At 39.0% G+C, this 27500-nt stretch overlaps 2 protein-coding genes and 1 pseudogene across 2 annotated transcripts in view; 1 reads left to right on the forward strand and 2 right to left on the reverse strand.

Annotated features, from left to right (window-relative positions):
• Positions 1-1342: 1342 nt before the first annotated feature.
• On the reverse strand, positions 1343-4388 carry LOC138037894 (melanocortin receptor 4-like). Its single transcript, XM_068883748.1, has one exon. It carries the CDS (start codon positions 3931-3933, stop codon positions 2932-2934), a length of 1002 nt encoding a protein of 333 aa, XP_068739849.1. The 5' UTR covers positions 3934-4388; the 3' UTR covers positions 1343-2931.
• A 3327-nt stretch (positions 4389-7715) lies between these two features.
• The window catches only part of LOC138039224 (peptidyl-glycine alpha-amidating monooxygenase B-like), a 33874-nt gene continuing 14089 nt past the window's right edge, over positions 7716-27500 (reverse strand). Inside the window, exons 7-19 of the mRNA XM_068885430.1 lie at positions 27354-27421; positions 26929-27012; positions 26571-26647; positions 22629-22679; positions 22291-22349; positions 17948-18400; positions 16142-16261; positions 15635-15707; positions 14064-14209; positions 13658-13740; positions 13274-13468; positions 11070-11203; positions 7716-10649 (exon numbers count right to left, since the gene is read on the reverse strand). Of these exons, the coding sequence (XP_068741531.1) occupies positions 9699-10649; positions 11070-11203; positions 13274-13468; positions 13658-13740; positions 14064-14209; positions 15635-15707; positions 16142-16261; positions 17948-18400; positions 22291-22349; positions 22629-22679; positions 26571-26647; positions 26929-27012; positions 27354-27421 (2494 nt within the window). The 3' untranslated portion in view covers positions 7716-9698. The remainder of the gene's footprint in view (positions 10650-11069; positions 11204-13273; positions 13469-13657; positions 13741-14063; positions 14210-15634; positions 15708-16141; positions 16262-17947; positions 18401-22290; positions 22350-22628; positions 22680-26570; positions 26648-26928; positions 27013-27353; positions 27422-27500) is intronic.
• Positions 24182-25070, forward strand: LOC138037895 (uncharacterized; annotated as a pseudogene).

The raw sequence follows: 27500 nt of genomic DNA on the forward strand, positions 1-27500 counted from the left end.
CTGATTGGTCAATGACGAACGCATAAATAGGTTATAGATTGCAATAAGGAAGTTGCCATGGAAACACAGCAATGGGGTAATCTTGTTGAGTATATAATAAACTAGACCCTCCGTGAGGGTACACTGGGTTGCCTGTGGTACGTGAACCGTTCCAGACAATTTTTTCAAGTTGGGGGGGTCATTAAGACCATGTAAGGGGTCACCCAGAAGTCATACCAGTAGAGGCCCTTTGGCTCACAGGTTCTCACACGTTCGTACGACGAAACAGATCTATCCTTGCGTAATATGTAGCTCTAACAGTGCACGATATTGTTTTGGTATTGTCTATCATTGTAGTTAAGTGCCATGGTAGAAGCCTTAGGTAAATAGCCTGAGAAGACATGTGGTTACTAGCAAAGTACTGAACCCAGAAAGATTGAAGAAAATAAATGGGAAGTGAGAAACATTGGCTTCTGGGCTGACATGTTGATAAACTTCTTTTCACCACAAGTTTACGTGTGCCCTCTGAGCATCTGACATATACCCCTTCGTAAAACAGAAGCATTGGACCGAAAATACTATTAACGTTAAGAAATGCAAATTCAGCAAGGTACAGATTTTGTTAGCTTGCTTTATGCAAAAACAAATATTGATGCAAAAGTAAATAAATATTGATACACAGTTTTTAGAAAGAGCAGAAGGAAGTTTCCAGGACGGTCGCTCGAGAATAACATATTTACAACATGAAAACAACATTAATTTTGAACCGTGAATATAGAATATAAACAGTTACGATCAGCGACTAACATTTTGGGAGATTTTTGCTACGTTCAATTTTGTTATTGTACGTTTTGGCTGCACAAATAAATCGCAAATCGAAAGTAACATCGCCGGAATTCAGCAGGCGCCGTGATTAAGTTACCGCGGCATGTTTACTTGCCAAACAGTGAAGCATCTGTGTCAAGTGAAGGCAAGATACCGGGTTTTAGTAAGTTTCTTTTTCTGTCAAGTGTTATAAAGTTTGACAATAAATGAGCGAATTCAAAACAAAGATCACCATCGCCCACCATTGTTTCTGCAAAGTCAAAAATTTACTCTCCAAGACGAGGTTATTTATCACTAGGTAATTCCATCATTTTGGAAATAGCAGCTACTTTATTATTCACCGGCGTCACAATTTTTTGCTGATTTTGGGGCTCATTTTGTTGAAACTCAAGCACGCTTCCAACAGACCTGTTTATTTTCATGAAACCTTTCCTGCTTACACAGCAATACTAAAAATATCCTCTCGTACCTTAAGCTCGAAAATTCAATACACAACATGATATTATAATTCACAAAGGCAGAAAATATCACAGAATCCTTTTCCAGCGAAACATTTTATTGAAACAAACAACATAACATGCACTAAAACGCCATTCGCGTTGCAATGACTTTCCATTGCCGGTTAACGAGAATAACAAACTCACGAGGCACTACGGATATCACATTTCCAGCATTTTCATTAGCTCGCCGGACACAGGTTATCAGCTCATATACATGCACTGCCAAATATGGTCAATGAACACAGCAGCAAATACACAGTTTTGCGGCTCCGAGAAAAAATGGCCAAATAAGTTCAACATAAAAGAGTTGTGATGTTGGGGTTTTTAATAAAACAATTATTGTACTAGGGCCTGCTGGATATGAAATGATCATAACCAACCCGGCGCTACGCGCCTCGTTGGTTATATATATCATTTCATATCCAGCGCGCCCTCGTAGAATAATTGTTAAATATTTAATTAAGTTAGCACAACAGAAAAACGCTAACCTCATTTTGACACGAAAATGCTTTACTATTGCCATAAAAACTATCCAGCACACATTATAAAACATGATGAATTCATAAAGGCCACCTTTTCCAGCGAACAATTTTTTGAAATAAACAACATATTTTAGAGGCAAAAACCCCTTCCTATTTCATTACGTGCGTGAAGAGAAAAAACTCAATCGTGTCAAATATGCGCAATATTACAACAAACTAAAATTTCAGGATCAAACCGTTTCCATGAAGAACCCTTTCCTTGAATAATGAAGCACAAAATAGACGACAAGCTTTCTTTCAAATAATTCTTGGCTGTCACATTTCCAATTTTTTTTTTACCTGAAGACTGTGCAGAGTTGATCACAGATCCACTTAAGGTGTTCGATTCGTTCTCTGTCTTTGTTGAACCCATAAGTTACCAGAGAATTTTCCATTTGGTTTCAGTGTTCTACATAACAGCACACTTGGTAAATATTATTTTAGAAATGCAGCTCACTTTGATTTCTGCTCGACGGGCGACAGATTGTTGTCGAAGTCCATTACTCGTCGCTTTTGAGATTCCAGGTGTTGGTTTTCACCGCCTGCCTAGTTTATCCAACTGACTTTCCATTATTGAGCTCCATAAGGGTATATTTTGTTTAAGGATCCACTAAAACGCCATTCGCGTTACATGACTTTCGACACCCTTGCAGGCTACAATAGGTTAATGATTCTACTGTGTCCACCAGAGAAATCTACGCAGTTCCACTACCCTCTCGATCCTAAGAAAATACGCTCAGAAGGCTCTATGCACATAGACACCACTTACCAGGGGAGTGACAGGCAAGACTTTTACCAACAAGGAAAAAAAAACCAAAAAAAAAAAAAACCGAAATCTACCCATTTTCCGACTGGGATTGCCATACGGCAACCCAGTAACAAAAAATCTTTTGAACTTGCTCGAACATTTCGTGATTTATGGTCCCTCGTGATGTTATGAAATTTAATAATACGATTTCCTCTACTTATGATGAATAGGTGAAGATTCTTTTTTTGTCTTTTTTGACGTATTGATAAAGGGTCATAGTTGAAGAAAGTTTAAAAATTTTCTTCAAAAATATTTTTGAAATTAAACATAAGTGCGCTTGGTGTTCGGAGTTTTAAGATTATTCCAGGTGAACACTACACTGGCCCGTTTTGCTGTTAACCGCAGAGGCCGAATGAATATTGAATTCGGACACCTTTATATGCAAGAGTTTTGCGAACTCTCTTCGGTATTTGTGACACCTCAAACAGTAAACGTACGGATTCAGAGCTGAGTTACACACTTTTATCACCTGCACCCAAGCGAAACATTTTCTGAACAAAATCGGCTTTTTGGAGTGATTCACGAAGATGGGGAGAAGCATGAGTGGCAACCAACACAAGGCATAAATTCCGACTATGGTGAAAATAGTTTTTGCTGCTTTCTTCTCCGAAATCTGTCGTGCGGTGACGGCCTTTCTTTGTGACTGAGAAAATGAGCTCAGCGTTTGAATTTTATTTTCTTGACGCCTGGCGATAAAGTAAAGATAAGCGTACATACTCATCGTACACAGCATCAAAGTTAAGCTGTGGCAATAAACAATGGAGCGGGAAATTGTATTCGGCGGGGCGTAGAGTGCTCCGTACGTGACAGCGATCAGCCAAACGAAAGAGATGGCAGACAAAGCTGGTTTGATTGTCATTATGGATGGGTATTTCAATGGAAGGCGTATAGCGATTACACGATCAACCGTAACTGCGAACATGTTGTTAACAGAAGCAACCAAGGAACAGTGGCCCAAGAAACTCCGCACTATGGGAAGGGGAGAGTCTTGATCAGTCGCTGGACTTGCCAGATTGTTGTAGTAGAAGATGGTCAAGGGCAAGTAAACGAGGCAAACAGTAAAATCCGAAAATGCCAGACTTGATATGAAGAAATCCGGAACGCTTCGGAGGCTCTCAGATTTCAGTACAGCAAGCATGACCAAAGAATTTCCAGCACAGCCAAAGAGACTTACCAAAGTGCATAAAATGGTGAAAATTAAGAGAGCTCCTGGCTCGATGAGGCGGTCCTCTCTGATTTCCGAGTCCGAGTAGTTGAAAGGTTTACGTTCGAGTATCGTTGAGTTCACCGAAGAGGACATGATAAAGGGGTATGAACTGTTTGCTTGGATGATCAATCAGTATAACTTGCCTGTACGTGAAAGATGAAAATGTAATATTAAAAAAATAGTTGATTAAGAAAAGAAATCGAATCAAATCCTCCAAGTACACGTGACTTAAGGGTTGCTACAGGAGCTAACAAAGTAGGTTAAGGCTACGGGGAGAGACAACGAACAGCAAACAGAGAAAAAGAGAGAAAACAGAGCAAGAAGTTGCATAACCACTAATAAAAGAAAAGTTTTAAGTTGTTTTACTTTAATGCTACCACTGCAACGAACGTTATTAAAAACTTGCCAATATTTGAAGATGCAACTTGAGTAATCCGTTGTTCGGAATTATTTCTTTTGAAGCTTTTCCTCGTCGCTGATGAATGATCTGGTTCAGTGTTTTGTCTACACACAAGTAGAGTCGTTAAGGCATGATAATTCCGTGAAATGCCATCGTTTCCGCAAATTCACGAAAACAAACGTATTTTGTGCATACTGAACTCGTCTTCGCTTAACACTTTACTACATACATGTTTCCGGAAAGAGCCTTTTTGGTGTAAATTCAGCTGCAACCAATCATCAACTTCCTGAGCAAAGTAAATGAATTCTCCAATCTAGTTATGAGCTATCCCGCCCAATTACTCGCATGTGTCGAAAGTCAATTGATTTCTTTATTTGCGAATGTAACAATGCTGTTTCCTGGTTACCCTTCCTCCTTTCTCATTGTTGCTTTCCAGGATCGTAAGATTTACATAGCTAATCTCTTCGCAGTCTTCGCTTTGCCTTCGAACCGGATAAGGAAACGGCATGTTCCGATTCAAAGGAAAGCGATATTAAATACCGTTCTTGAAAGGGTGAATTTAGCAGTTAATAAAATGGTCAATGCAATGGTTATAATTGGAACGACATGTAGTGAACTCTCCGTTTGCTTTCTTCAGACAATCATACTGCCAGTTTGTAGGTTCCAGATGAATTTATCAATAAACTGATAACGCTCTAATTCATCCACATTCTTAAAAAATCCATCTCATTCAACGCTATCATTTATACTCGACTTTTAGAGAAGCCTTATTTGCAACAGCTATTTTAGCTTTTGCAGGAAGACTTTGTGAATTTTATGGAGAAATGTTTTTGAAAATAACTAATTCTAGTTTTTTTCGGAAAACTGAAAGTAGATAGACACTGCATGCCGGACTAAAATCTCGTCTATTTGTGACCAAATGATGTCAATGGAACACGTTCTTGGCGAATTAAAGAATACACAGATGCCGCTTTTCCCAGCAAAATACCTGATTAAGAAACTAATGCCAACAAAAGAGTACAACTAGCGATAGTAATAAAGATTTGTTTCAGCACATTTTAATAAGGAAGAACAAAAATTTGAAAAAAAAAAAAAACTTAAATTGCACCTGTTTGTATCTAACGAACGCCCCTAAACTCATGCTTTCGAACAGAAAAGAAAATTGAACTGACGTATTTTAACAAAAATGTAGCTACCAAAATAAAAACAAAACTACAAGGTGAGATCCATGACGCAAAAAGACAAGATACAATTTTCCTGTTTATGAAAAACGAGGAACAATTAAGAGAGTTCATAACGAACTCATGTCAAATTGGAATTAGAAAATCTTGGTTGTTGGATCTTCTCTAATTAAAAAGCCGGCCTGAGAACATTTTTGGGGAACATGTGTCGGCGTTATACAAGACAATCAGTAACCTCTGGTTAATTATACTCCTCGTAAGATAAATCGGTTATTTCTGGAACATAACCTGGCGAAAATGTGCGTTCGAAAATGTTGTTTTAGTATATACTAAAACAGTGAGATAATACAGCGCAAACAGACGATTTTAACTCATTTATTCCCGCAGTGATTACAACATTTTCTGGCGCAAATTCCGCGCGAATTGCTCGGAAGTGAGTAGCAAAGCATATCCGGAGTTTGAGTAGCCACTCAGTGTGCGCGTTCAACGCTCTCCACTGTCACGCGCGTCTCCTTTCGGGCCACTCGCGCGTGACAGATATTCGTTGAAAACAAACTCCAACCAACTGATTGAAACGAATATTTGGTTTTAAAGTAATCACGGTTATCACGGCTACATGATATCTGTAGATACATGCCCTATAGCCCAGGAATGATCAAATTCTCCTCACAACCTTAATATACTGTCAGATAGACAGGTATTGAGAATAAAGACTTATCAAAGGGCTCGGGGAATAACACCAAATTACATACAAGTTGCTTGGCAACAGGTGAAAGGACAAATGAAAAATCAGAATTCTTGGCTGGATTCGAGTTCGAGTAGGATTCGAACCTACGAGCTCCGTAACACCGGTAGGATGTCCTACCCGATTGAGCTACTAGTCCAAAACTCCTGGGGAGTTTGGTTGTTTATCGTTGGTCCTGGATGGACAATGTGTCCCACCGGTCAACGGGCTCTACAAAGTCATGTGCCTCACTTTTGCAAAGACATGCCATTCTTGTCACCAGAGCCTCGAATGGGAAACTCTATGTAGGAGAACATGCGCCGTATGGTTCTTATAGCCAAATATTTGCTATTTGAACCTCACGGCGCCTGCTCACTCCTCGTGCTAACATGAATGCACCAATTAGAGACGCTTTTGATTGTTCTTCACGAAAACCAATGAGAAGACAAAAATTCGGTTTATCAACGGAGTTGATAATGTAAATTGACCACCGTACAGAGATTCTAAAAGCTGACGTTTCGAGCGTTAGCCCTTCATCAGAGCGAATAGCGAAGGGCTAACGCTCGAAACGTCAGCTTTTAGAATCTCTGTACGGTGGTCAATTTACATTATCAACTCCGTTGATAAACCGAATTTTTGTATACTACTTCCCCACCGACGCAGCACCACAGTTTCTTTAGAAACTACCCCTTCATTCAATGAGAAGACACTTTGTTTCAGGGTTCCCCAGAGCTCGTCTCTCCCTCAGTCATGCGCAAAAGAGGAGAGCTCTGGGGTTGAGATTGATGAAATGATAGAAAGGTGTAATGCGCCCGTAAGCATACGCCTTATTCCAAAATGGCCGCCATTTAAATATCCTTTTGTTTTTATTCAAATTAGCCCTTGATGCGTCGTTCTTAAGCTTAAAATTCAAAAGAATATTATATCTTGAACGAGTCAACAAGGGCCAATTTGTATCCGCATAAATCAGCCGCCATTTTGGAATAAGGTGTACAGGATAAAAGTTCGAATTCTGCCAAGCAACTTGTATCCTACCCTTCCTACGGGCGCATTACATCTCAGTTTCCATCATTTCGTGTATTTTTAACACCAGATTCTTATGACTAGCCGAAAAGGAATCCATGGTACTAGTTAGGAGGTGAACGTTTGGATTTTGGACTATTCTGCAATCTTCGATTTTGCGAGACATTTTATAAGTACTGGATAAGTCTATCGACAGACATAAATTGTTGGAAACCCTTTCCGGTGCTGGCATTTATAAGTTTCCGTGGAGTAATAGATGTTGTACTAGTTCCGAATATTTGTTTTCTACCTGGCTTCCTTGCTACGATTGTCTTTTGGGGTTGATCTTGGGAAATTTGAAAGCCAAAACAAGCGTTTTGAAATTCATTTTTTTCGGATATAAACGCTTTCAGTGGGAAAAGTTTGAACAATTTTTAATTGTAAGCATGACCGCTAACCTATAACTGTATGACCATATAGGGTCATACGGTTGTCATACGGTATGTGAGCTGATAACCAAGATTGACTGAACCAATCAGAAGGCTAGAAATGCAATATTCGATTAGACTTTCCAAAGCATATTTTATTGAAAAAATATTTCAGGTTATGCAGGCTACCTATGTTCAAGAGGCAATAGGAAGTTATTTACAAATGAAGGAGAACAAGAGTACTGTAATCACGCAACCTAAATTTAAGGGAAACAGAACGTCACTATTGCAACGTCAAAGATCGCAATGTGAGGTTGAAAGCAATAAAAACTAACAATGAACTAAGGACTGATGCATGTGATCTTAAATTTCACATACAAATGAACTGCGTTTTTTGTTTAACTCACTGTCGGGAAGAGATCAAGATTCGCGTTTGATTTCACGAAACGGCAAACGTCAGGCTATTGCTAGTCATGAAACCATGAAAGTCCTCTCATTTACCTTATTTTATTTTATCCTTGCTCTATAAATGTAACTCAAAGAGAGATCAGTTTTAATCAAATGGGTTTCGATGAGTTTGGCAAACAGCCTGCATTTACCGTTGATGCAAAATCTATCAAATGAAGACGAAAGAAATTTCTCGGGCAATCAGGGCAATCAGGCAGAGGCCAAATAAAACCGTCAATGAAAGTTCCGCGTATATATACAGCAGAAAAGCCAGAAAATGATTCGTCATTTTTGAGACAGTGACTTGCTTTTCGCTGCTAAAAAAAAATCCAAGTTCAAATTGAAGAGAATTTTGGTCCAAGACTTTCTTCCGCTCACTAGTTCTTTAATAACATGGCTGACAAATTGCTCCTTGATTTTGGCGCGAAATTTCAGCGTTAATTTATAATTTCACATGTAAAATTATAATGTTGCCATGGCAACTTTTCCTACTGTGCCAAAATGGCGTCCTATGAACGCAATTTGTCACCCATGATATTAATAGCTAATCAAATGGTGTATTCGTGAAATTAGGGAATAACTTCACTTGCGTTTTGTCCAAAATCAAATAATTTCCCACGCCTTGAAAATTATTCCCTAATTTCACTCGTCACCATTTGATTCCCCGTACTAATGACATTTCTAAAGTTCTGGTTTTGTTTAATAACAAGCCATGATACGAACTGACTTCTACTAATTGACCACTTATTCAAAAATGGCTTAGTGAAACTATGTTGTCGACAGAAGAATGAGTGCTTAATAAACATGGTCCAGTTATTCAAAACAGAGGCCCGCTTATCATAGGGTCTGTAATCTTTCTGGGCCCGCACGCCTTTTGTAAAACTACCACCTGCTTATTCTAGAAAAAAAAAACACTGTAATTTTAAAGTGTTTTGATGAGAAGAAAAAGTTAGATGCTTTAAGATGCATTTCTCTTGAAGATACAGCGGCACTTAAAACACAAGCCAACAAGGACTTTCGAAAATCTTCGAGACTGAACGCACGCGAGGAGTGTTGGGAGAGTTGATTGAAGACATGGAAGGAAGACTTAACTCCACAATTTTTCGTTGAGTTTAGGTACAAAAATTTAAGTTGGAATGATGATTCATAAAATATCAAAGTCGTTGAGCGACCGGTCTGTCGCCATATTTGTTCTTCCGTCCGTAATAAGGGCATCCCCGTTGAATAGAGTTTGCCACGGTTTTCATGGTGCTAGAATCTTCCTGTCTTTGAGCTAAGCTGGCAAGATCCCAGCACTGAAAAGTTCCAAACGCTAGAGCCAGAAGCGACTTTTTTTTTAATTAAAACACTGCATTAGGAGAACATCATGTCTGATGCCAGAGAGATTCATTTCTTCTGGCTTCTTCCATGTAAATAATCACTTAAAGCTAAATTGGATTAAGTTGAGCATTTTCTGCAAATGTCAATTGTTTTTCAAGCCCTGCGACTTGTAACTGGTGGCCAAAACGCGGTCACCCCTTTCCAATAAAAATCCAACGAATAAGACACCCGAGAGACCAACGTCCTTTGTCAAAGATGGGCTTCTGGACTCGCACTCTCTCGGTATCGCACTGATTGGATCTTGAAAGAAAAGGGTGATTGTAGTAGTTTGGAATTGAAGAAACATTTCGCGTTATTTAGACTCCATCACTATCTGAATCACTGTAAAAGTCCGACAACGTGACCCTGCTGAACTTGTACCTCTGTCTGTCGAAGCAATTCATGTAAGACAGCCAGCCCCGAGTTGTCCCCACTGACAAATCGTCTTTGCTACTATGGAAGCCTTTCATTTGCCGATTCCTGTCCCGGTGGAAGGCGCGTATGCGCAGTACGACGCTAATCAGAAGGAGGAATACGATAGGAACAGCTAAAATTGACAGAATAACGAGAGCGGGAATAACCCCCTTGGTGTCATTTTCGCTGTCATCACTGCCTAAGGAATCTCTCTTTGGTCCTTTTTTACTGGAGCCCGTTGGGGTCGCCTCTGGGTTGGAATTGGCTCTTTGAGTAATATTGATCCATTCAACTAAAGGCCGAGGCGTGTAGCTCTGAGATTTAGCTTTCTGTCCACCAGTGGTACTGTCATCTTTCTTACTGGAATCTTGGTGATCTGAATGACGCCCACTTGACATTACCGTTGTAGCATTAGCAACTGTTTCCACTTTGCTGTTCGAATCATGCTGACCCGACTTAGAACTAGACTTTCCTCCGCCTCCACCTTTTTGTGAACTACCGAAGTTATTATCTACTGTCTTTATGGAAGGCTTTTCTCCGTCTTCAGCCTGTTGTGAACTTTCTTTCTTATCGTTTGGCCTGGTGGAATCTTGATGATCCAGTGGGATCAATTTTGCCTTTTCAACCAGTTCTATATGATTTTTATCACCATGCTTTGATGCTTTGGTGTGCACATTACTTGATTTGACGACTTGTTTAGGATTCAAACCACTCCCCCCCAAAACATCCAGCAGCTCCTTTGTAATACTTGGAACAGTTGATCTAAGTTTCCATATTCTGTTTGGACCGATCTCTACAACATACACTTCAGTGCCATCACCAGACGACGTTAAGGCGTGAGGTTGGGAAAAAGCCTGATAACAAGATACTGACGTTAACAAAAAGTCAAGACATCACAACGGAAAGGTTGCCTATATAACTGTATTGCTATATATGCAACTGCATTGGTCAAAGTTACTGAGAATGCATTTCTATTTCATTATACGAGCAATGTTTAGATGTTGCGTGGCACAGTTTGCTAACTGGATACTTTGGTAAACATGCAATTCTGGCTGTAAAAGGTCAAGTAAGCCTTCAATGGTCATATGTGTACATAATGGATGAAAACACCACAAAACCTGAAGAAATGTTTCCTAAACTTTTCGAAAGCTGAGGCTATTAACAGTGAACGTGTCCCTGTAACACCTCTTCTCAAGAAGACCTTAAGTTGATTAACACGAATTCTAACCGTAACCCAATAACGCTGGCGAGTGTTACAACATTGATGACATTACCTGTCCATCACTTGAGGGCCATGTTTGCAGAAGTGTTTTATCTCCAACCCTAATTGTAAACCCTTGAACAGGCGCCTCCTTCGTTTGATCCAAAGTGTTTGCGGGTCCATTGACGACATACAGGACTCCACCCTCTGAGAAAGAAAGCAACGGAGGAGGTAATGTGACATCTTCACTGGTCATTCTAACCCCCCCATTCCCCCCCCCCCCCAATACTAATTGGATGAATTGGCATCACCTGTCCTCTTCAACCCCTCCCTTAACAGGTTGCGTGACGCACACTTTGGGGATAAAAAAGATCGGTTATAACGACTTACAGTACATCAGGGTAAACTAAATTGGTTTTCCGAGGTGCAGAAATTTATCTCAATAACGGCGTGGTTGAAAGAAATTACCAAACGTCTTTCCACCTTTAAATCGTTGGACCAGTTTTATTCCTAGTTTATATCAACGATCTGCCAAATGGCCTTAGGTTGACCTCCCCAGGGAAGTTTGCTGACGATGCTAACATAACCTTTGCTGTCAGCACATTTGGCTGATCTTGAGAATGGCTTAAATTTAGAGTTAACTGAGAAGTCTATGGCTCATTTCCAACAAACTGAGTTTGAATGTTACGAAGACCGAATTTATGGTTATCGGGTCAAAAAAAAGTTTACATGCATTCCCTGACGATGTGATAAACATTGAGATTGACGCTAAATTAATCACGAAAGTTAAAGACGCTATATCACTAGGCGTGATAATTGACTAACACCTCTCGTGGTCTAATGATATAGAGCGTTTTCACATGACGTCACCGCAGCCATGTTGGTGTTCCAAAACAAAGAAAGGGCGGCCATGTTGGTGTTCCAAACTAATCCTCTGGGAATTGAACTCTATTTTTATGCATATAGTTTCTTTTATTTCATCAAATTAGCATTTATTTTGTCACGAGAGTGAAACAGTCTATAGGTGAACAACAATATTTTGGAGTGGTTGCTAGCATGGACGTGTCAATGTTGTCGCCGTCAACGTTTTTGTGACGTGAGCTTTCAATCATAATGACACAGCGGCTTTCAACCACGATCGCCACCCTTAGCAATTTTAGTCGAGTTAAACTAGAAAATCTCTTTTTACCAACGAGACCAATCGAGTCTTGCAAAAGGATATTTCCTAGCGCTTTGGCCAGATTGCAGGATAACCGTGCTGTTTGCACACGCTGCGATTGGCCAGAGGACTAGCGAGCTTAAGAAGGCCAACCGGTCTAAAAGTCTAAAATCGCCGCCCCGAAGATTCTTCTGTTGTTTGCAGGGGCTCCCTCGCGTGGATTCTCGCACACGTATTAAGCTCGATCTGATGAACAGCCTGTTTTTGTCACATGCTTAGTTTTCTAGCTTGGAACTATACGGAAACACAGGCTAAGCGACTGTCGAAAGCATTTCAATAATCCGAGATTACTACTAGTTATATTGTTGGCGATCGACGACAAGTTCCTTTCACTCGTGTATGCTGATAAACGCTGTTCATTATTATAACTTAGAGCTTATTTAAAGCAACAAATACACAAATATTTATGACTGCTGCTACCAAGTGACCTCTGGCGGCTGCTTTTGAACCTTCTTTATCCGAATGTCTAATTTCCAAACCGTTGTTTGTACCAAAACAATAGAGTTGCCTCGTGAAATTCACTGACGTCGTGAACAGTTTGGAATAAGGGGATTCTTTGACGTTCTTGAAATCGACCGAAGGAGTATCTCTTCGACTAAAAATACATCGTGGCTGTGGCCTATCGAAGTTAAGTCCTTCATAACTTTCATTGAAGACATTCTTAAGAGAAAGCACAAGGGGTTTCAATAATTCTAAACAATTGGCGGCTGGTTTAAGTAGAGGAACCGACTGTATCAACAAGGGCACTAATATAGCCCCTTTCTCTAGGGGTGTCTGAGAGGGCGCCATTTGCAAAAGAACGCCGCCAAACGCCACATTTCAAAAGCAAAATGATGATCACGTTTGGAAGACATATTGAAACCACTGCGACAAAAAAATTAAGACGTTCGTCTCAATAAATCTTCGCATTCACCTAAAACGTCGTTTTCGATCCAGGCTAGCGCAGTTTCTCGGTCGTTAGTGAAGTCTAGGATGTCTGCTTCTTAAGCTTTCCAGTAACTGTAGTTTGGTCCAACAACATTGAAGTAAAAGCCATTCTAATGAATACATTAACTTACGTGCACCATAGCTATAATCCACCGCGTAAACAAGCCCTCCAAACTCTGGCAACTTAATCTCATCAATGAACGCACCAGATTTCGAATCCATCACTTGTACCCGTCCATTCTCTCTGTCGGCAACGAACAGTCTATGTCGGGTACTGTCCAATGAAAGGCTGTGTGGAATTAAGAACGCCCCAAGAGCAGGATTAACTAGAAAATATAAAAAACGTGCAAATGAAAACATCTTTCCTCTGTTTTGGATGTATAATACATGTAAGTATAATTTGTCTTCGTTTTCGTAAGACCATCATGCTAAGCTAGGCAGTGGACGTCTTTCCGAGGATGCAGTCCTAAGGTCGATATACGTTATTTCACAAAATTAAACAATTAAAAAAATACCTTGGCTAGAGTAGGACGGTTTTCCCCATAAATTCAAGAGCTTTCCAGCGGAAGAAAACTTCATAATACGGGAATTGCAATATCTGAAGAGAAAAAAGCATTCTCGCCATTTTAATGAAGGACATGGTGAATGTGACAATATTTTCTTCCAGCTGGTTCTAGCTTTGTTTTCCGGATCTTTCGTCTCCGTGCTGCCACCTTCGTTTTCCATACATACTCTACTGTTTCATCGAATACAATACATCAATAAATGGACATAAATCGACATAAATGGTGACCCTTCTATGACCATATAAGGTTAGTGCTTGAGGGCTGGAGGTTGCGCTCATTTGACGCCTTTGTGAATAGCTCAATCTGACGTCATTGTTACAAAAGCGGTCTCAAAAGGAAATAAACTAAGGCGTACCCATCTGCAACAAAGAATTCTCCAGTTTTGTCCACAGCAACAGCGGTTGGTTTACAAAAGCGGGAATTGCCAGCGCCTGGGACAAGTTTGTCTCCCAAAGAGAGGAGACGCTGTGTCCGATCACCCAATGGTGAAAACTTGAACACCTATGACAAGAGGACAAAAAGGACAGGTTCTTAGGTTTTATCTCGACATTCTCCCAAGATGGGATGTGACTAGAATACACTCTCTAACATATGACCAACCCCTTTGGGGTTAGAATAATTTTTGCATTACTTTTGCCATTATGAAGGCTTTAGCTTTTGCGTTTCCGCACGGAAAGACAGATACTTTGATTTATTTCTGACATTTTAAACAAAATTTGCGGTGAATGAAGGAATGAAGGAAGCCTCTAGCTGCCACAAGGTCTCAGTGCAATGTTTCAATGATGGCACTCATCATACATACATTAACGAATAGGAGATACTGAGGTTAGCCCTACTTGGGCTACCTCCTTGCTGAAATCAACCAGTCGTTGATGTTAGTTCTTGTTGAGGAACGGAAACATGAGACTCAGCCAACGTTGTTGCGTAGAGTCTGGCGTGATCTTCAGAACAATTGGGAAGATGGAAGAGTCTACTAACAGGGTAACTAGCATGAAGCAGCTGACAGTATTGCGACTCCCTTACCCTTGGGATGTGATGCTACTCCATCACAAGGTCCCCCCCCCCCCTCAAAAAAAATTGTTACCAGTACCAAATTATACAGAAAGACAAAGTGGAACGAGCTTCTCGTTTAAGGACGATGCCTACTATGGTTATTGCGCATACGTTCTGCGCATCTCCAGGTACTCGGACGTCCTATCACCGATGCTTACTAATGCAGGAATATTTTTGCGCAGTTTAAAACTATCCGGAGAAAGTAGATCTTAGTAAGTACTCTTGGTATTCAAAAAGAAAATTGGGGGTAACCATACATTTTTGAGAGATAATTGAGCTTCAATTTGAGGAAGAACGCCATACATTGCTTTGTATTTTAAAGCTTTTCACAAATATTATTCATGAATTATCTTTGAAAAATGCGTGGTAACCCCCAATTTTCCTTTTGGATTTCAATAACACTTGTTAAGACCTACATTTCCTGCATAATCGCACACCGGGGCAAAAATATCTTTAATTAGTAGGCACCGTCCTTAAAGTAGTTTAGTATTGGTAGGGCCTCGTCTATAATCTCCAACCCTAAGGTAGACAGTCTGGCACTCTTAGGGCCGATTTACACAGTACGATTTTTGTCGCATGCGACAAGTTCACGACAGACCTACGACATGACTTACGATTGCCGCAACGTTTTAAAAAATGTTTTAAAATGCTACGACATTTTTCTGACGTACACAACAATCGTAAATCATGTCGTGGGCCTGTCGTAAGCCGTTGTCGCATGCGACAAAAATCGTACCGTGTAAATCGGCCCTTACCAGTACACAATATGCCTCCACCATTCTGTTTAGCACCCAAATCGAAATTCCTGATCACTTCCTTGTAATGTTTGCAACATTTGCTAGCATATATAAAATGATTAGTTTCAAAACAAACCTGGTGACTGCCAACATCTGTAACCCACAGATTATCTCCGTGATCGATTGTTAGGCCATGTGGTAAATAAAATCTGCAACAAAAGCAAATAACTAAATAAAAGTTTATAGAAGTTCTTCCAACATAATTACTAATACGTTTTTATACGAACAAGTTGAAAGTCAGTTAAAACACTACGCCAATTTACTGGAGGTTAAATGCTGTCAAGCAAGCGAGGAGATCACCATGGCAACTGAGCCACAGTCCACCTATCAGGCACCCATCGACACATCACTGAGAAAAACCAGTGTGTGGAATGCATACTTTCCCCAAAACTTAGGAGGGAAAAGAAGTAAGCAAGCAAAAAAGCATCTCGAGCCAAAAGCACATGGCAATGCCCCTGTAACGTCCTTGGGGTCCCCCCAAGTATCCCAGGAAAAACCTCTGCATTGGCTTTGTTTTAACTTTGCTTAAATTATATTTAGCCTAATTAAACTACCCTCTGAAATGACGTTCAAAAGAACTTACAACTCCTTTCCCCAGACTGCTTTCACTTTTCCTGTCACAGAATCTAGGATCCAAACAGTGTGTTCTGATATAGTACCAACCAAGTCAGCATTGCGAAAAATGTTTGATGAATCAAATGTGCTGCATTAAGAAGAAATGAAATCCTTGTTAACAAATCTTTAGTAAAAAAGCCAACCATATTTGGTAAATCACTTGATCAAAACAGAGAATGGATTTAAAACTCAGCGAGTTGACTATGTTTTTCACAAATTTTTAATGCAACAGTATGAGAACAATCTGACACAAAATCTGTAGCATGGATTAAAAAAGAACCCTTTTTTCTCAAAAAGAAATTATGACCCTTTTCAAAATATCAGGTCCATTTTTTTGTCCAAATTCCATGCTACATTTTACGAAAAATGATGGGAAAAAAACTGCCTCTTCCTTTCGCTTCCTAGGAGTTTCTAAATGTTTTTCACTGAATCGCAAGGCAAAGGACTGGGACTAGTTGCGCATGCGCATTCTGATTGAAATGATGTCAGATTTTCATTGAAAAAGTCACTTCTGAATGAACCATCCATGCAACCTTTTTGTAGGGCTCTTGACGAAAAAGCTTTCTTCACAATCATTGTCTTTCTGTAGTTAATCTTGAGCCACCCCCTTGATGCTCCTTGAATGTAGTTTTGAATCAAAAAGGTATTCTTTTGTTACAGTTATCTTTCCTATATGTTAGGTTCTCAAACCAAACACACTTAGTCCTATTCTGGAGCTTTAAGCTACAAGGGATTTTAAACTTTTCTGAATTTTTTTAAGCAATCGATTTTGAGAGAAATTTTCAGCGATTTTTGATAAATCACATTTTGCATTTGTTATATTCCATCAAAATTGAAAAGAGTGTTTTTGACCAGGAATTTAGGCAAGGTATGGTATAAAATTAAAACACATCAAACAGTGAAAAACGCCGACACCGTTTTGTACATTGAACTGTGTTAAAATAGTCCTTAAGTCTGGGCTGAATCTGACAAAAACTCTGTACATTGTAGCTCCACAAAAGGGCAACTCTTTATAGGCAATATCATGATTCTAAAACCTATGACGAGACCTTGAGTAATCCTGAAGCATTTTTATTCCTGCCTTAAAGGGGCTCTGTCACGTTATTTTCGGGGAAATCTTTGGTTAATCACGAGTTTAAAATTCGAAAATGGTAATGTGGAATCCCTTTACTGATACAATTATCGTCACATCCAAAACAAGATGATTCTGACCTAAAATGACCTTTATCCAGCCCATCTTCCATAAACTTGAAAAACGTCGAGCCATCCATTTTTCTTTTTCCTTTTGCTGTCTGTCTTTTATGTTGTTCAACATGCAGTTTTAAGTGGTTATATTGCAATGTGTCATTGTACTTTTTGGGCATTTTGGGTGTCATGAAATTATACCATTTTGCATGACACAGCCACTTTAACTTAGAAGAGGAATAGAAATTCACAATAATTTGTTTGTTTTGGAAGGGAGGCCAGGGATGTCCCCTTGACCCTTGTTCCCTAGGGTCCCATTGTCTCTGTAACTACCTTGACGCATCCTCTGGATCTCTCCGTATGATGAATGTTATACATCACTGTTGAATCAGTGGAGAGAGTTACAAAAGCAATATCATGATGTGATCTCAGCGCAAAAATCTAAAAGAGTTACATTAAATGGACTACCTAGAGGCGAGGTTTGCTGGAATCTGTCAATGAATCTTTACCACAAGTCATACTCTTGATCTTTTAAAAGCTAGGTTAAAAAATAAGGAATACAAAAATGCAACTCAAACTATGATCACACCTGTCATCCCATATTCTGCTGCCACGATGGAACACCACCACTTGTCCCTTAGAATCTACTGCCACTCCTGTAACTTGCCCTAGTTTAGAATTTTCCAGAGCAGTCAAATTTGGCCAGTTGCTGACAACCTGGAGCTCAGCGGATTGAAGCTCTGTGGCTTTTACTTGCACACTCTCCGTAGGATAGATAGGTAGACTCTTAGTAGCATCATCATATAGCTTGGTGGTATGGGTAATGACTGTAGGGGAAGCTCCCACATCATCACTGGACATTGCAGTGTCTGTAGGCTCTGCGCTAGGAATGGGGTTAAGAGGAGTGTCAGATTCTGGAGGAAAATCCCCAAAAATCTCTGGATGATCCTGTTCGCCACAGTCACCGCCAGAATATTTGAGACGCTCTGCATTACTGAAGTACATTATGTAAAAGTTGCACATCTCATCATGACTAGATGCCCTGAAATTCATAGTAGCATAAAAAGGTTGAGAACATTGCTCATAAAAATAGAGCTGTAACCAGGATAAGACATATTAAAGTGAAAAAACGTTCTCTGTTAAAAAAAGATTTAAAAACGTAAGCTTTCAGCTATCAGTCTATAGCCTTTAACGTTTTTCGTTAAAGGCTATGGACTGATAGCCGAAACCTTTTGTTTTTAATCTTTTTTTAACCATAGAACGTTTTTTCACTTTAACATTGCTTTTATTAATTTTACTGGCTGATTTGTATATGTAATCGCAGGGCCTGAGGGCAATTAATGATTAATTTTACGCGTATTTTCAAAGTTTTCATAAAATTGCCCAAGTCATGAAGCGACGAGGGCAATTTGGAAAACTTTGAAAATACAAGTGAAATTAATCCTTAATTGCACAAGGGCACATTGCGATTACATGTTTATCACATAAAGGGGAGAAGCCCGTTCACTAATGCCGTGACAAATGACAATCAACTTGACACGCTTTCATTTCTGTTAAAGTTCAACTCAATAAACCTTTGCTGTCAACAGAAATAGCGCTTGAAATGCGTTTTATATGTTAAAAAAAGCAGTTTCATCAGAGTCAGAATCTGGAAGATTGTCTTGTAACTTTGCTTTCTTTGCGGCACCTGTAATATGCTGATGTCCGATCTCACCCATAGATCACTTGCTTGTAAAGCGCATTTGAATACGCCAATAGGAAATGCGCTATATAAATTCATTACCATTACCAATACCATTCTCTGGATATAAAGCAACTGTTAACCAATCAGGATCAAATAATCATGCCCTCTTGATTACCAAAACCGTCCTCGTGATTAGTATAGGTAATCGCATGGGGCCGAGTACTATTAAGGATTAATTGCACGAGTGTTTTGGAAGTTTTCCAAAATTGCCCGAGTCGCGAAGCTTCTCTGTTGCCTATCTCAGGGGTTTTATAGCACAAAGCGTTATTAGAAATAGTAATTTTAAAGATGAGTATGAAAGATCGGTCCGAGTTCCGTGGATATGTAAATCCACTTGACATAGAAAACTTCACAAACGGAAGTTAAGGTTCCATTCGAAACAGCACCGTTCAAAACCGGAAAACAACAGATAAACTTCATAGTCATAAAGTAAACTACTCCAGGCAAATCACACGATCATCCGTTTCGAGAAATGAACACGCTGTCTTATTATTGTGCCCTTGTTGCCTTGGTTTCAGACTACCTTGCGTTGGTGTCTGTTACTCATAGTGCGATGACAGCACAATAATAATGCATTTTCTTTCCAAGTAAATCACACGATCTACGACAACGACAACGACAAAATTTATTGAAAATTAGAAATAAATAATTACATTTCTTTCCTCCCGAAAAAAAGCTTATACACTAATCGAGGCGGGGAGAACTGAGAACATACTACAAGTACAAGGTTATCTATAGATGGACTAAATAACAGTAAAGACATTACTATACAGTTACACAGTAAATAGAATGAACTAACCTAAAACAAAACAAGTACATTAAGATTATGACAAGAGGCTAACTTAAAGTATTAAATAGCTTAATAAGACGGGAGACTTCGACATAATCATCTTCTGACCGCAAGAAATTTAGTAATAATTCCTTTATCTTTTTACGAAAGAACGAGCGTTTAAGTAGTTTAATCGAGTAAGGAATAGAGTTCCAAATTTGGGCACCAATTCTCGAGAAAAAGGAATACATTTTATTAGTTCTAGAGAACTTAAAATAAAACGAGTCGCTAGAGACAGATCTAGTTCTGTAATTGTGAATCTGACTTGTTTTAACAAACTGATTGAGTATACTAGCTGGTGCTGACTGTCTGTTTATATCATACAGTAAATAGCTACAGTCTCTAAAAAATAGGCTAGGTAGGGGAAGGCAATTTGATTTGAGAAAGAAGGGTACGGTGTGTTCTTTAGACTTACAGAAGTAAAAAAGACGTAAGGCCCGTTTTTGTAAAGTTACAATCTTTCTTTGAAATGTCAAGGGACAATTACCCCAAGCACAAATACCATAAGTTAAGTAAGGGACAATTAATGAGTTGTACACTGAAAGTAAAACACGACGCGGGACATAATGTCGAATCTTGGCTATAATTCCTATCGACTTGCTGATTTTGTGGCAGATAGATTCTATGTGATATTTCCATGAAAGATTTGAATCAATCATCAAGCTAAGATATTTTACATAATCTTTCATTTCAAGGTTTGCGTAGGTGTTAGTTACGGAGTCAAGAATTCTAATCCTAGGTGTGAAGGGCATATTCTTTTGCCGGGGACGAGAAATGAACCGCTTCGAGAAATGAACGCGCTGTCTTATTATTGTGCCCTTGTTGCCCTGGTTTCAGACTACCTGGATGTGACCTCTTATGAGCTTGCGTTGGTGTCTGTTACTCATAGTGCGATGACAGCACAATAATAAGGCATTTTCTTTCCAAGTAAATCACACGATCATCCGTTTCGAGAAATGAACACGCTGTCTTATTATTGTGCCCTTGTTGCCTTGGTTTCAGACTACCTGGATGTGACCTCTTATGAGCTTGCGTTGGTGTCTGTTACTTATAGTGCGATGACAGCACAATAATAATGCATTTTCTTTCCAAGTAAATCACACGATCGTCCGCTTCGAAAAATGAACACGCTGTCTTATTATTGTGCCCTTGTTGCCTTGGTTTCAGACTACCTTGCGTTGGTGTCTGTTACTCATAGTGCGATGACAGCACAATAATAATGCATTTTCTTTCCAAGTAAATCACACAATGGTTCGTTTCGAGAAATGAACACGCTGTCTTATTATTGTGCCCTTGTTGCTATGGTTTTAATTTCGGGGGTGGGGGATGGGGGGCGTAAGAGCATTATTTACTGGCAAAACGAAAATTTCCAATAACTATCGCTGGCTGGGAAGGGTTTCATTATGATAAATGCCGCTGGCTGGCGCCCACAGCGAAATGTTACCTTCCTGGCTGGGAAAAGGCATCAAAATAACTGATGCTGGCTGGCGATCTCGGAAAATAATCTATTGCTAGCTGGCTCTGAAGAGTGGATATCTTTTTCGCAGGGTAGTTCAATATTAACCGAAAATGTGTTAACAGATGCCCACAGATCGTCAAAGTCAATAACAGATGAATTCAGAAAAAGTGTTCGTTGGGTACTCCTGATGGTGAAATTACTTCGCCACATTCCCACGAAGTTCGGCGCGAAATTCCCAAGTTCGTTTCAAAGTTTGCCATTTGATTGACAGTTAAGTTCAAGTTCGAAGCGAGCTTATGAAATTTACAACGAACTTCGCAAATCGCCTGTCAAAAGTTTTGTGAAATGCACTGTAAAAAGAAGGGGTCACCGTGCTCATTCAGGAGAAAATAACCATTCCTTGACAGATAAAGCTCGGCATCAGTGAAAATCCGCCATTTTATCAATATGCGCAAGCGAATGCGCGCACCAATGACACAAGAAATTATGCGTAGTACTAGGGTTGCGCAATGCAAAACCAGGGAATCACCTTAATAGATTTTACACTGTCTAATGCCAAACAATATTATTTCACTTGTTAGTGTGGGGGTGGTTCATTGACTACTAGGAAAGAGACTTAGTAGATTTTACTCTGTCTCACGCCAGATGATTTTACTTGTCATGCAGTAGCCATTCAGGTGTCAATGAGTTAAAGTTACTTGATTGATTTAGCAGGATTATCACACACATAATTATATATTAGTGGGAAAGTCAACATTTCAGAAACACAATACTATTCCAAAAGATAAACTTTGTTTATATTTGCCTGGATCACTTTCTGTTAACTAATCAAAAGTTCTCTTGAAATACATTGTACTCTTCTCTTTCAGAACTTTATCTGACTAGTTAGTTATTGCTTACCCCATGTGAACAGTTTTTTGTAAATCATATCCTGCTGAATCATATGTACAGCGTGCAGCCTGTTAACAGTAAATTGAAAAAAAAAAAGATTTGTTATGAAACTTTCTACTAAAGCATAAGTTTCATAGCTGGTACTTGTAACTAATTCTTGATTCACAAACTTTTTCCAGCACCTTCTGTTCAGAAGCCAAGAAAAGCCCCCCTTAAATCATTACTCATCAATGGGTTAAACGTCTGAGTGGATAGTCCATAAGGTAAAGCCTGAACAAATTGTGCTGTGGTCACACTTTTGGGATGCTTGCCGTGAGTTTGTGAAAAAAATGAAAATTAGTTCTTACCAATATATCTCCAGTCCTTATTTCAACTGTTGCTTTCATAGGATAGAATGCCTACAAAAGATAAATGTATAGTTAGTTGAGAAGATATGAGAGTAGAGTGTTAACCTCTTCCTAACTGCACACGTATATATTGGGGAATATTGGCCAGAGGTTGTGGCAGCACAGACCAAGCGCAGCAAGGTCGGTACAAAAACGACAGAGAGCCAATATTTCCCAGTACAGCCCCAGGAAAGTGAGGTTACTTCGTCGTTTATTATATATGGCATCGTTTCTTAGAGTGATTGGACACTTCTCCGCTTGGAGAATGTTCATGATCTTTGTCTTCAATCAGCAAACTTTGAACAGTAACCTTTTACATGTAAAACTAAATTCTGCTTGCTAAAACTATTATTATTGTACTGTTGTTATGAAAAAATTAAATTCTGGTTTTATAAAACTTCTTGTGTTTTGCTCAACTTGAAATTCCCGAAAGAAAAAAAAATAAGGAAACGGACCGTTTCCATGGTAATGGTATGTACTGTAAAATCCTGACCGAAAACCAGCCAATCAGAGTGCTCGATTTGTCATGAGAATTACTTGCCATATAATACAATACATTAATGTACTGAGTTTGTATTTCCATACTTGGATGCACAGGTATCTTCCAGCAGAAAAGTTTTAAGTTTGTAAAAGGGAATCAAGCTCATGAGTGCATGTAAGCCATTGTCAATGTCATCAAGAAGTGAAAAGAATACTCTGAATCAATCATTTTTCTGATTTACAAGGCTGTGTAATGTATTTCCACAGACCATTATTATTAGCCATGCTCTTATGTAGCAAAACAAAAATAATTAATGGAGAGTAATAACGGCATTGTGTAAATTATTTATTCTCTCAACATGTTTTTGGATCTGTGCAGCTATGAATTTTACATGTACCTAAAAAGCAATTATAATGAAAGGAAAGATTGAACAACTCAGGCTTCAGAATGGGCTGTGACTTCTGTAATACCAGTGCAGTGCTAGAGCTACAAATTTATTTTTTTAGATATCTTGAAAGCTAAATGGGAACTGGTTATTTTGTTGTAATAATTAACCTGTAGCTTATGCCCAGGTTTGACCCTAATAGACTTTTTCGGCTTGTACATTAATTTTTGTTTTCCCAATACAGATCCTTATCAATAAAGATTTGGTAATGCAAAGACAGGCAAAAATTAATGATAAAAACCGACGTTTCGGTGTCTTCATGACGCCATTGTCAAGGAGAACTAAAAATTACAAAGTTTGCGGCAAGGTGTAACATGAAATTAGCATACAGTGTTTGAAGCTCATTATATAAATACTTTTGCGCGAATTGAATCGCTTTGCACGTTCAGAGTGGGTTTTAGGTCTCTGATGAAAAGCATTTCATTCACCAAACAATCGAACTTATTTCTACACTTTTTCAGAATGCTAAATCGCCTCAGTAGGTCTTTTGGGACTTCGCCGTGCTGTTCGTGATAGTGTTTATAAATTATACTGAAGATGCCTTTTGTTTATGTCCATCCACACGTGTGTGGATGGACATAAACTGTAATGTCTGATTTAGCAACAGCAACTACTTTCCTGCATACCCTCAACAGCGCCCACACTTCGGTCAAATTCACCATGGAGATGGAAAAGAACGGCAAGCTTCCTTTCCTTGGCACCGAATTACTCAACCATGCACCTCGGATTGAAACCAAGGTTTATGTGAAACCCACAAACACGGGTCTGCTATTACACTATCAAAGCCATGTAGACAATCGCTACAAACGGAGCTTACTGACAACCATGCTTGATCGCGCACACCGATTATCTTCCTCCTGGATCTTTTTCTCTGAAGAGTGTGATCGCCTAAAGAAAGTTTTCGCACACCTCAAATACCCGGAACGCTTGGTAAATTCCACCATTAACACCTTCTTACATTCTAGAATCGTTGATAAGCAGCCCTCACAGACGCCCAAACAACCAAGAGCCATTGTTCGTGTGGTCATACCGTTTAAAGACCAGGAATCAGCAAATTATGTTAAGAAAGAGCTCAAGAATCTCAGCATAAAGGTGCAGACAACTGTCCAGCCAGTATTCGTTAGCCGAAAAATTGGCCAAGATCTTAAAGTACGCGAAACTAAGCCACAGATCGTCAACCAACAACGCGTCGTTTATCGTTTTCAATGTGACCTGTGTGATGCAGGTTATGTGGGCTATACGCGTGGACACTTACACACACGTGTGGATGGACATAAACAAAAGGCATCTTCAGTATATAAACACTATCACGAACAGCACGGCGAAGTCCCAAAAGACCTAACTGAGGCGATTTAGCATTCTGAAAAAGTGTAGAAATAAGTTCGATTGTTTGGTGAATGAAATGCTTTTCATCAGAGACCTAAAACCCACTCTGAACGTGCAAAGCGATTCAATTCGCGCTAAAGTATTTATATAATTAGCTTCAAACACTGTATGCTAATTTCATGCCACAGCTCGCTGCAAACTTTGTAATTTTTATTTCTCCTTGACAATGGCGTCATGAAGACACCGAAACGTCGGTTTTTATCATTAATTTTTGCCTGTCTTTGCATTACCAATACAGATCATGTGATAATACTCAAGAGGTTTGGTCTTTTGTTTTGTTCATTAAAATGAGGGCATGCAAGCATGAATATGCCTGCATGCATGCACTCTTTTTAATGAACAAAACAAAGGACCAAGCCTCCTGAGTATTATGACATGATCTGTATTGGGAAAACAAAATGTACAAGCCGAAAAGGTCTATTAGATGCTCACCCAATTTTAACATCACACACAAAATGCCCCTTTAAGTCTACAAAAATTTTGCTATCTATTTCCAGCAATAAGGTAAGGGTAAATTTAAGGTAACTTAGTGTTATTTTTAGTTTGGGGTAAATTGTTGGTAATATTCTGAGACACAAGTGATGTTGAAAATGGGGAAAAGAGCAAGGAGACACCTCGTGATGATTATTAAAATCGCTGTGCATCTACATGTAATTACGGTCAATGCTGGACATACAATGTATCTGACCCATAGAGGACGTGAACAAAACAACTTTAGATCTTCCCCAGCCCGTCACCGTCACAGTATCAAAGATAAGTGCTGGTCAAAATCTAGTTAGTCTATGATAATTTCAGTGCAGTCTACAAACAATGAATGGAACACCATACCAATTTTTGCTGCTATGAAGGGCAATTTCAACTTGATATTCTCCAAAACTGTATTAATTCTGATTACAAAAATTTGGTTTTATCAACAGAGTTGATATATTTTTTTGTAAATTGGCCACTGTAAAGAGATTCTAAAAGCTGACGTTTCGATAGTTAGCCCTTGGTGGAAGGATTCAAAGGATTCGCTCTGACGAAGGGCTAACGCTTGAAACGTCAGCTTTTAGGATCTCTATAAGGTGGCCAATTTACATTATCAACTCTGTTGATAAAACCAAATTCTTGTATACTACTTCCTCACTGACACAGCACCACAGTTTCTTTAGACACTACCCCCTTCATTAATTCTGATTACTTTCTTTTCACATACCTGATTTTTTACTAAATATATTTCTTTATGCATTTCTGACACCACTGTTGTCTCAACTGAACAAGAGTGCTACTTTCACTTACATGTACCATCCTGATAGTAAGCAGCTTTCCTTGCATATTTACTACCAGAAAATTATTCACTATCATGCATTTACATCTACATCATTCTACTGGTGCATGTAACTAATATTTTTCATCATAACAAGATCTCCATGGGAACACCCTTACAACATTATTTCCTTGCATCTTGAACCAGAAGAATCTATTATTATTGTTAAACATTTCAAAAATCTAGTCAATGAACAGTCATTTTTTGTTGGGTAGGATTCTGTGCAGGTTATATAAACTGCACAACCTTGTGTGAATGAATTTGAAAAGTACTTAATTGAAATACCTGAGGAGCTTGAGGGTCTCCCTTGCCTAACAAAGTCCAAATTCCATTGCGGATCCTGTAACCAGTAATGACTTTTCCTGCAAAGTGATGAATGAAAGTGTATTACATTCAGGCTTTGTACATTTAAGGACATCTCAATCAAGTGTTCAAATCTGTGATTTCTTGAAGTACATTAACATATACATGTAATAAGATGATACAGGTGTATTTTAATAAGCATCATAAAGTGGCCCCATACTACAAGTGTAGTGTGTTATTCTTGCATGAATGAGTGTTTTGATTGGCTAATTCTTGCAAAGTTACACCAAGTTAAGTTTAATCCTCTTTGCATCATAGCTGTGGAAATTTATAAACTTACCAAGTCTATGAGCATGAGTGCGGAAAGCAAAAGCATGCATTGGTTCCGTTTGTTTGTAATGACAAGCCACATCGACATGCACACCTGATAAATAACATGCAAAACAATAATTAGAATAAAACGTAACACCAGACCATTACCAAAAGTTTTTGTAACCTCTCTTTGACCAAGATACCCCTTGAACAGCCAATTAAAACATTTTTAAGAGAGACTGCACTTCTAAGCCACCCATGCCATACCTGCTGGTATGATCTTGCACTCAATAACAACATCATCACAGGTGGTTATAGTAATGTGCAAAATCCAGTGACCAAAGATTTTGGTCCCATTATCAAACTACATTTGTACAAAGTTCTGATTTACATTTATTTCATAGCATTTTTGCTTATGTTGTAAGAATGGCAGTTGAAAAAATATGGTCTGACCTGATGTTTCTTTTGGGATTGCGCCTCTGTAAGCCCACATAAGATAAATTCCTCCTAAATATGGCAGGCTGAAAACAGGACACAAGCAGTGAATCGAGTACAAACATCTATTGTGGTTTACAATTTATTATTAAAGAAAAGAGGGAC

This window comes from Montipora capricornis, chromosome 2 (assembly GCF_036669925.1).
Source record: "Montipora capricornis isolate CH-2021 chromosome 2, ASM3666992v2, whole genome shotgun sequence".
NCBI classification, from domain to species: Eukaryota; Metazoa; Cnidaria; class Anthozoa; order Scleractinia; family Acroporidae; genus Montipora; species Montipora capricornis.